The sequence below is a fragment of the Ammodytes marinus genome (assembly GCF_949987685.1).
Source record: "Ammodytes marinus genome assembly, chromosome: 4".
Lineage (NCBI taxonomy): Eukaryota > Metazoa > Chordata > Actinopteri > Uranoscopiformes > Ammodytidae > Ammodytes > Ammodytes marinus.
The window spans coordinates 3,043,753-3,054,701 of NC_137233.1; the positions used below are offsets into that span (position 1 = coordinate 3,043,753).

At 37.5% G+C, this 10,949-nt stretch overlaps 1 protein-coding gene across 2 annotated transcripts; it reads right to left on the reverse strand.

The window, feature by feature from the left end:
• Nucleotides 1-3,927: 3,927 nt before the first annotated feature.
• blcap (bladder cancer associated protein) lies at nucleotides 3,928-10,743 on the reverse strand. 2 transcript variants are annotated; one of them, XR_013844815.1, is made up of 3 exons: nucleotides 10,681-10,743; nucleotides 6,439-7,437; nucleotides 3,928-6,407 (listed from the first exon to the last, which is right to left on the reverse strand). XR_013844815.1 is itself a non-coding variant. In XM_080025380.1 (2 exons), the coding sequence occupies exon 2, from the start codon at nucleotides 7,256-7,258 to the stop codon at nucleotides 6,995-6,997; it is 264 nt and encodes an 87-aa protein (XP_079881506.1). In that variant the 5' UTR covers nucleotides 7,259-7,437; nucleotides 10,681-10,743; the 3' UTR covers nucleotides 3,928-6,994. The 2 variants fall into 2 exon arrangements, 1 of the variants encoding a protein (XP_079881506.1); XM_080025380.1 differs by having other exon boundaries at nucleotides 3,928-7,437.
• Nucleotides 10,744-10,949: the final 206 nt, after the last annotated feature.

Below are 10,949 nucleotides of genomic sequence, written 5' to 3' on the forward strand. Positions count from 1 at the left end.
TTTTGACAACAAGCGTTCTCAAGAATCACTGACTTGTGACGTTATTACACACACACACACACACACACACACAGACACACACACACACACACACACACACACACACACACACACACACACACACACACACACACACACTCCACCTTGAATGAACTGAGTGAGAGACTTTACACAAAAACCAAAAGACTCTAAATCGTTGAATATCTAAAGATGGCGACTCCAGTATTTTTCTCCGGATGGATTTCTGATTTGTTGACTTTACCGGGATTCTGAATATTATTTTTTGGGGTGAATTATGTTTGTAATAATAAGAAGGACGTTTTATATTGTTTATTTAACCTGCTAAGATGCTATTGTTCAAAGCGTTAAGATTATTTTAGATTTTCCAAAATCAATCGACTTTTTGGGGAATAAAGAACAAATGTACATTTATTCTTGTGTTCACGTCGATTTAATTAAAGGTACAGTGTGTAATAAAGCATCATCTAGTGTCATATATAAAGACATTAAAGGGCTCATTATGATGTTATAAAAAAACTACTTTTAATTTCAAATTATTATACTATTATCACTATTTAGAACATAAAAATGCCAATACATTCTTCACACTGTGCCTTTAATAGAAGGAATATGAAGGAGCTGTGACATTCAGGGACACCAAAGGAGTATAGTAGAATTGTAAGGCAGCCAAAGAGCACTTAAAGCTATAGAGCGTAACTTTATATACAACAACACTGTCGGTGCATCTACGTGAGGTAAAGCCTTCAGTGATGGCTCATGGATTTTATACCTTCTGCTGTACGTCCAGGTTTTTTTCTTAGCAGTAGAATCAACAACTGAAACATTTATTGGGCTCTTCTTTGGATTTTTTTTCCGAGCTCCTGCACCAGTGTCAGGGAGGAGGGGGAGGGGGGGGACACCAGTTTGTAAACGCTGCCACACTGAGAAATACAGAGAGTTTTGTGGAGCTGATGATAGGCTTAATCGAGTTTGTGTCAACTAGTTTGGCAAATGGCTTGAAAGTAACCAACATTCAAATAGATAAAAAAAGTTATGCACTATGGCTTTAAGAGTGTTTTATCTGTTAATGTTATGGGTGCAGTTACTGGGTGTAATGGGCGGATGTAAGTGCGTTGTCATGAGAGACACACACAGTATGTTCGTTATTGATTTAGTTTGAAGGAAGGAAACGATACTGAAGGGATGTATAATATGAGCAGTCTTTATTTACTGCTTTATGAAGAACTTTGTGGTAAAACTATATAAGAAAAATTATAGTGTAAATAATAATAAATATGCAAAACACTAAAGCGTGACTCGTGGTTAATGAATTCACTGTGTGTGTGTGTGTGTGTGTGAGTGTGTGCGTGTGTGTGTGTGTGTGTGTGTGTTTGTGTGTGTGTGTGTATTTGTATAGCCTTTTACAGCAACCAGCAACTAGGTATTTAAAGTGCTTTATAATCAAGGAAAGTTACATGAATGCAAAAAGAAAATATCACAGTGCTACAGTGTGTTAAACTGCTTTGTAATGTTGTGTATGGTCACATTGTTATGGACGGACACACATGTACTGTGTTAATAATACACGTCCACGGTCCTAGGCTCTGTAAACTGGTATGTAAACAAAGGGGCCCCCGTGGCTAGAAAAAGCACGTTTACAGAGACCACACATGTCCCTTTAAATAAATCAGTGTCAAGTCATTAGCTATTTTACAAGTAATAAAATTAATGCCAAATCACTAAAAGGAATATATTATTCAAATGATTTTATTAGGATAACCCCTTGAGATGAAACCATGGTTGCGTTCCGAATCGCATACTTTCTACTATATAGTATGTAGAAAAAAGATTTAGGATGTCCCGATTCTTGTGGCCAGATTTAGGATGGTTAGAAGTACCCGGATGTCCTACTTCATGCGGCCAAGATTGTTAGTGTTGAAAAGTGCATCCTATTTGGCCGATTCTGACCCACAATCCAGTGCGCACGTGAAGTGACGTAACATCGACGAAGCCTCCATATGAAAACAAACGGGGATGCGACGGATATAAAAGCAAGAGGCAAGATCAAGGCGCAATGTTATGATGAAATAAGAGAGAAAAGTATGTCCCAATAGTATGCCTACTGCATCCTAACTAGATTCTTTTTATCGTCGGATGTAGTATGTAGAATAGAAAAAAGAAAGAGTATGAGATTCGGAACGCAACCCATTTCTCTTTTTTTATGAACTGATTTTCTTCTGCTTTCATGGAGGCCTATTAAAATGAATGGGTCTTTGTTGTTTGGTGTCCTTAGTTTAAAGTGTGTATAACTGAAGCACAGGACCGATGCTACCCCCTGCTGGCTGATATAGTGAACTGCAGCTTGAAGATTTATTTCATTTTAATTTATTTATCCTTTGGGCCGTGGTCTGAGTCAGAGTATTTAAGGAATGTTTGTGAGGTCAATACAATGTCATGGGAAGAATACAAGATGTCAGTGAGATATTTATTTAGTTTTTTTTGGGGCAGAAAAGACAGAATTCTTGGAGTCAGAAGAAGTTGGAGCTCAGAGAATGTCTGCATTGTGTTTACGGACGTTTTTAGTCAAATAAATACACTGAAGAAGACTCAGTGAGATCGTCTTCTTATCTTTAAATATTCTATGACTCATAGTTAAGGCTTAAAATCCTCAACATACCAATGCTCCCATGTTAAAACAAAATCTCTCTCTCTCTCTCCAAATGAAGTAAAAAATGCCCAAAAAATTATCTTAAAAAAAATAGCAGTTAGATACACTTAAAGACTTATTTAACACATTTTCTATCTTAAAATATTCTTACTTATGACTTATAGTTAAGAGATCCCATGTTAAAATCATGTTTTGAATTGACAAGCATGAACTTAAAACCTCACGGGCAAGGGCGTAGGTTTTGTTTAAACATTGGCGGAGGCACATTTGAAGGGAGGGGTCTATGAGGAACTTTTGAGTGTCAAACATTTAACATCCAAATACCTCAACCGCTCCACTTGTTCTCTTTGGTCCCTCCCCTATGGTCCCTCCCTGACACGCTCTACACCAGGGGTGTCCAAACTACGGCCCGTGGGCCATTTGCGGCCCTCGGACGGCTTTTAATTGGCCCGCGGCCGATTTTTAATTTTTCAATTTTTTTTTTTAACCCACTAGTGCAGGGGTGTCAAAACTGATTGATTGGCCCGTGGCCCATTTTAAAAATATAATGTAATATGGCCCTTTTAGTTTTTAAATAATTTAAATGCATTCATTTATATTACAGAGAAATATGTCCCATAAAAGAAAAAGAGCACCAAGCCCATCCCAGAGGACCCTGCATAATATTTTATTTTAAATTAATATTATTATGGAAAATCCATGTGTCCTTCTCCAATAGCTTCTAATTCATCTGACACAGTGTCTCCAAATAATTTTTTCACACAAAATTCTTCAGATTAAGCCTCTTAATTTTACTCTCAAGGTGCAATCAATGATTTGGAGAGGGCCCCCTAATCAAATTCTGCTTGGGCCCCTTGAAGGATTGGGCCGGCTCTGAGGGGAAATGTGTCTGTTTAATTTGCAAGGAAAGTGTTGCTGTGAAGAAGGATTACAATTTATACACTATGAAGACACTATGAAACTAAGCATCAGAGCAGCTACATGTCCTGATATATGTGTTATTTTTGCCAAGTGGCCCGGCCCTTCGTAGATTTTTCTGTAGGCTATGTGGCCCTCAGTGAAAAAAGTTTGGACACCCCTGCTCTACACCAATAAAGTCGTGCCAAAGTGAATGGACAGTCCCAACAGCCAATAAGAACAGAGAATCGGAGCCTCGCTCTGATTGGTCAAAGTGTACAGCTCATGTTAACTTCGACCAATCAGAAATCATATACCCCGGCTTTAACGCTTGACATAACAGTAACTTCCACACAGCTTGACACTTTGGAGGAAAAAACTTTATTTAACTTAAAACCAAAAGCAATAACGTAGCAGTGAGCATGTTCAGCACTGCAACAGGAGGCCACACACACACACACACACACACACACACACACACACACACACGTCCACCCTCGCCTGTGTGACAGCTCAACACTTACAGCAGAGAATACACAAGGAAACGTAGCCATAATAATTTCACAATAAAAGCCTTGTTATTGTCTGGGAGAATTCTTATGAACCGTCTCTGTATTGCTTCTGTAAATACCGACCCATCTTCTGCTGATATGTGTCCTTGAGTAGTGTCGCTACATTTTTACACAGCTTGTCATGATCACACACACACACACACACACACACACAAACAAACATATATCACACATGACACAAATCTCCTCTCATACACACACCCTTAACACACAATGCAGCAAATAATGTGAACATTTTTCAGTTATGTTGCTACGAGGAACTTTTAAAATATTTCTGAAACAGTCTAATTTTTCCTCTGATGATCATAAATTACATGTAACAGCAAACGAGACCATCAGTGCAAAGAATGCTGTTTTTATATAGTTTTTCTTAATGCCTTTGTCATGGGGTATACGCTCACCCAGGAACAACAGCTGGCGTAGTAAAAAAAAACACTACCGCTTTTGTACCAAAGGGGGCGCTAGAATTAACACAAACTGAAAAGTTCCTCGGAGCACCTTTAATGCAATAAAAAGCAGGAACAATACAATTTCTTAACCACTAACGCATTGACTTTTTGCCCATAATGTAAAGAGTTGTTACATTATTAGCTGGTTGCAATAGTAAGGCTATAAGTATCATAGAAATGTGATAATTAATAGCCAATTAATCAAACTTAAAGCGGGTATGAGTATTTTTTTAAGTGTTTTATAGCACCAGCGTATTGTTTGAACTTATTACATTAAGGGCAAAAAATTCTTACGTTATTGGTTCAGATATGTCATGAAATTATTGGCAAGTTTTTAAAATTATCGGCTTTTTATTTCATTAAAAACTGAAAAATTGCAACATTATTCGCTGCTATACACACACACATGCACGCGCACACACACACACACACAGATTATTCTACCCTTTGGAAATGTTCAGCATTTTGTTTTAATTCAAATGTGTGTGTGAAATTAACAGTTGAAAAAAACAAAACAAAACTGGCAACCCATGCACAAGAAAAACCAACAGCGAAAAACAAAACAGCAAATAAGTATTAAAGAAAATATGGTGTGTGTGTGTGCGTGTGTTGGGATGAGGAGAGACCAGGCATAATATATGACAGGACAGTTTTTTCAGCATAACACCTCTTCCCTAGGTGTGTGTGTGTGTGTGTGTGTGTGTGTGTGTGTCAGTGTGTATGTGTGTCAAAATTATGAGTTATTCACAGCATAGTCTATGATTGTCCAGTGTGTCTGTATGAAACTCCTTGTCGAGAATTGTTCACGTTTTGGTCTGGCAGTCCATTCCTTTCTTCTTTAGAAAAACTTGAGTTGGGAAAAATAATATCAAGATGCCGAAATATCCGTTAACACTGGAGGCATTTGAACTGTAAACATACACAGAGACAAACCGGAGAAGAAAGCATGGCGGAACATTCCAAAAAAAAAAATCTGTTTGCAAGAAATCTGTCGGGGGTTGGTGTGAATTTTGGCAGTTTTTTTTTCAGAAGTCGAGACATTTTTTCCCATTTTTCTTAAAAATAAAATACGACCTGGATCCGCCATTTTTTTTTGGGGGGGGGGGAAAGAAAGTGAAAGTGGCGCATCTTCTTGAGAAATGTTGAACGTTCAAAAAACAACTTAGAACCAGAATGCAATACTGAAAACACTAAACAGCGGCCATTTTAAGTATGACGTCACTTTATGTGGAGTGTGTATTGTCCCAAGTCTTTATTTTCTCATTTGATTGATGGATTGAAATACTTGAAAGTTGAGATCTTTCTTCCGTCGACACCAAAGTTAGAACACACACACACACGTCCCGTCCGGTAGCGTTTTTAAAGTCTTAAAGTTTCCTTTGTCCCATAACTGTTGGTACATAACATCACCTCTCCTCCAAACATCTTGAAATTCAAGTCAGACAAACACATGAGCATTAGAGCCAAGTCCAGGGGAAAAAATGATATCAAATTGAGATTTTTTTTTATTTTTGTTGTTGTATTAGTATGAAATAAAGTCGCAATTTTAAGAGGATAAAGTTGTATATTTACGAGAAGAAAAAAATACCCAATTCAGGATAACTGGTAATCAGGTGTCGGTCGGGCAGTGCTACACACAATAGACAGCAATTTATGATAACCGAAGTGGTTCCGATATGCAAATAGATAAAGTATGTTCCTTAGTTGTGAAAGAAGTAGGCTAGAGCTTTAAAGTTTTTTTTTAATGCAGAGGAATAGTCAAAATGTCTTCCCTAAAATAACAGCCTGAAACTTAATTCTCAAAATATTAAGACTTTTATTCTCTTTAAATTACTAAATTAAAGTCTTTTACAGAGTTTTACATGACTTATTTCTTAATTCCCTTAAAAAAGTATGATTTTTTTCTCTGCTAAAATTCTGATTTTTCCTCTCGAAATATCGTTGTAATAATTCGAGAACCAGTTTCTTTATATTTCGCAAGTATAATCGTTATGACGTTTTTTTCTTGTAAAATCACAAATGTATCCTCCTCATTATTGATCATTTTTATTATTATTATTTCTCTCTCAACAAGGCCCTAACACTCCACCGTACAGTCATTTTCTCTTTACAGCGCGGCTACACAGCCTCTCTCTCTCCTCTTCCACATTTTCCCCATTTGGCAAAAAAACAAAACAATCAATCTTTCGCTTTTGCAGTTTTTTTCACGATTCTCCTTCTACAGCATTTATCCAGCCTTTAATTCCCACTCTCCCGAATCTTCCCCCAAAAAGTCCCAAAGTGAAACAGTCCATTCTTATTTCTTACAGCATTGCAATTCCATCTCCATCACCTATTCGACCCCAAAAATACCCATTTTTGAACTTCGAAAAACCCATTTTTTCGGCCGTTTTTCCACCTCGCTCATCCTAGGTCCCGACTATATTTGGGTCGTGCGCGGAGTCCGGCAGGGCGGTATCCGTGCAGTGATACAGGAAACAGTTTCCCCAGCAGCTGTAGCAGATGAGGAAGAGCGCGGCGAGGAAAACCAGCGCGCAGATGGTGCAGGGCTTTCGCTCCAGCAGAAAACTGAGCAGATAGAAGCCCATAAACATGGAGTGGTTGAACCAGAGCGCTGGGTTCAACGGCTTGGGGATGAGCAGGACCGGTAGCAGCCACTGTAGGCAATACATAGTGACTGTGGGGTGTGTGGGAGTGTGTTAGGGGGGGGGATTTAGGTGGTCCTGGGATGGTTTTAAAGCTGTTTTGAAGGTAAAATGGATGGTGAGGGAGTGGGGGATTGTAGGCCTCCAAGAAGACTGATTTGGGGTGATGGATTGGAGGGGCAGGTGTAGATGTAGTCAGGTCAAACCTAGAGAGAGAAAGAGAGACATTAGGGGAAAGTGTTACGGTTTGACATTTCTTCTTTGTTTACAGTTTACAGAGCCTAGGCTGTGTATCAACTCTCACTTTTTTGAAAGCAAAAGAGAAATTAGTTTTTTTTTTCCATTATTATTACCGTACTTTCCGCACTATAAGCCGCACTGGACTATAAGCCGCAGGTGTTCTAATGTTTAATTACCATATGTAAGAGTTCGTGCACAGAGGGGATTATCGGGAAAGAGATGGCTGCTTGAGGAAGCTCCCATTTATTAACATTTCAACAAAGAAGTTGCATATTTGCATAACGTATTCAAGTGTTAACATTTAGAGCAATAGCAGCTAGTAGCTACAGAACATATACTGTGCTGTGTAATAACAGGGTCGAAAAATGGGGAAAAAGTCACGGCTTATAGTCCGAAAATTACGGTACACAAAAGGTCATACATTCCACCAACACAAAACAGAACAAATAAATGACAATTGAGTGTATTAATCAGTTAAAATGTTTAAATCTGACTTTTATTTTGAAGGTTTAACAGTTGGATCTATTAGGTGCTTGAAAAAAAAGGGGAAAATGTCCTTTACAATTTTGTTATGATCGATTTACAATCACATTAAACGGAGAAAAGCAGCAACTAGCTTGAACTAGCAAATGTTTGTCACTGTTTTACCGCTAAAAAGAAATAAGATAACATTTCATTCAGCTCTATGATATTTAAACCTGCAGCGTGTAGAATTTTGGGTTTTATTTCCTAGCAGATTTTGTAGAAAGTAATTATAATATCCATAAGTACATTTAATTTAGTGCATAATAGCTGAAAACATTATTTTTTTTTTCCCTAGAAAGGGTCTTATATATGTCCATATTTCTGCATATTTTGGACCAAGGCCTAGTGCCGCCATCTTAAAAGTGTCATAGTTGGAATGTCATCAGGTGCATTGTTTAAATTTTTTAATTGTTCTTGTCCTTGAAGGCCACTGTAGCTTCTGTTATTATTCGAAAGGGGTGGGGTTACCCAGGGAGCGTTGCATTCTAGAACTTTGTAGAACTTTCTTGATGATGTCATATTACACACTGCACCTTTAAATAAGTAAAACAAAATAGACTTAAAATGTATTTTGCATTTTTACACAAACCCCTCACAACATTAGAGTTACCCTCCACTGGTGAACCTATCACTTTAATGTCATGATCCATGTGACTTGCATGAAACATTTGCATAAACATTATATTTAACCTTTGAAAAGCTAAAAATAGCCGAGGCCTCACACACATGGATTTGAATAAGACTGAAATATGTATTCGCTTTGGAGGGAAATTCTTCACTGGTTAAACTACAGATTGAAGGGTGTTTATTTGTCATCCATGTGCTCATTAATTACATCAGCAGTTGTGGTCAATGCATTTCTTTGGCCTAAGGCTCCTCTTAACAATGCAATAATATAGAAGTACATGAAATTAACTAATTCATCTGAGCTGAAATTCCGGTTAGTCGGGATAACGTGAGAGATGTTACGTGAATGAGTAACATACATCAGGTCGGCAATACGTCATCTGGACGGAACTCTCGTGACCACGCCCCCTTTGGGGGGAAAACAATACACAGCGCTCCATTCACTTTGTATTGAATGACACCCGTATTCGGCAAACAAACTTAATAAAAACGTAATACGACATGCCTTTCACAAATACACGTTACTTTCTTTAAAGTCACGGCACTTGTCTGTCTATACGAGCTGTTTTGGTGAAAAAGTATTGAGCAATTTTCAATATCGAGACAAAACTCTTAACTAATGTATGCTGAATGCTAGGCTAATGTTAGCCTTCTGCTGTAGGCTAACCATAGCTAACCTCACGGACGGGAAAAAACACCTCAATATTGAAAATTACTCAATAATTTTTCACAAAAACAGCTCGTATGGACAGACAAGAGTCGTGGCTTTAAAGAAAGTAACGTTTTCTTGTTAAATGGATGTTCGATTACGTTTTAATTAAGTTTGTTTGCAGAAGACAGGTCTTTTCAATACAAAGTGAATGGAACGGTTTTCAACGGTTTCCCCCACGATGGGTCCGACCCGGTCCGACCGGAGAAAAACACCTCAATATTGAAAACTACTCAATTATTTTTCACAAAAACAGCTCATATAGACAAACAAGAGTCGTGGCTTTCAAGAAAGTAACGTTTTTTTCTTAAATGGATGTTTGATTAAATTTTAATTAAGTTTGTTTGCAGAAGACAGGTCTCCTTCAATACAAAGTGGATGGAGCGCTGTTCAATGTTTTCCCCCCAAAGGGGGCGTGGCCTGATTGCCGACCTGATGTATAAGTGTGTGTCTGTGTCTGCCTGCGCCTTTATACATGTTAAATAAAATTACAATTATAGTTTTTTTTACTTATATGGTTTCTGTAGGCTTCAATAAGTTACATTTAAGACCATTCAGATTTCTATTTAACACCCGTTTCATGTTTATATTTGGTATATAAATGTGCAAGGTTACAAAAGACAATTGCAGTGCCTGGCAACTTTGACACTTTTAGACATGACAAAATAACGTTTAGAAATGTAACTGTATGGTTTAAATGCTTGTATAAGGACCAGCATTAACCCTGTACTAAGGTAAGTTATTGACTATTTGTATTATATTGCTAATTGCTTAAGAAATACAAAAATATAAATTCCTTTCCCATTGTTTGGACATAAAGACACATCAAAAAAAATTCTACAAAGTTAATGTTAGTATGCTTGTAAGAGGAAGAAAATACGTCATGGGACATCACATTAACACATACTAGAGCCCCATTTTAATGCTTATTATTTTGGCTTAACAAAACAAAGACAAAACCGCGTGTATTCAAGTTATATTAACATTTAAAAACTGTGCTAAATGTATCGCAGAGGGGCGGTAAGAACGGGCCAGTTGAAAAAAGTAGGGCTCAAAATAAGTCTGTTGAATTTTTCGAAAGATATTTGGACATATTGAGGATGTATATGTCCCGTTTTATAAGTTATAAAGGGAAAATTCTGAATTGATAATGTTCTACGTGGACAAAATAACTGCTAATAACGGCTAGTTAGCGACCGTTAGCTTCAAAAACAAAAGATTTAGCCAGTATTTGTGTCCCAACCGGATTAAATAGTGACATATAGCTATCGGGAGTGACTTGTATTGAAGTTATTTATTAAGATTTGGCTGTTAATGACCCGATAACTATTAAAACATTTGTACAAACCTGACATCTTTACGGACTCATTCTGGGGCAAACACCACCGCTGCTGACTGCGCACCGACAAGCTAAGATAGCTAACAAACATTAGCTCGAAAGACCCGTGGTGCAAAGCGTTTTAGACGACCGTGGTTATGCCTGAATACAATTCACTTCGTTTTTTACAGGCGAGACACTGCAAGCAATAAAAATATTTTTTTTCAAGCACTGGTTCATTTTGAGGTATTGTTTATTTTGCTTCCATAATATATTTTTTCATACTAGTAGAAATCAAA

What these genes read in the sequence shown, in the direction of transcription:
- blcap (XM_080025380.1), bottom strand. Translation starts at nt 7,258, where the DNA reads ATGTATTGCCTACAGTGGCTGCTACCGGTCCTGCTCATCCCCAAGCCG.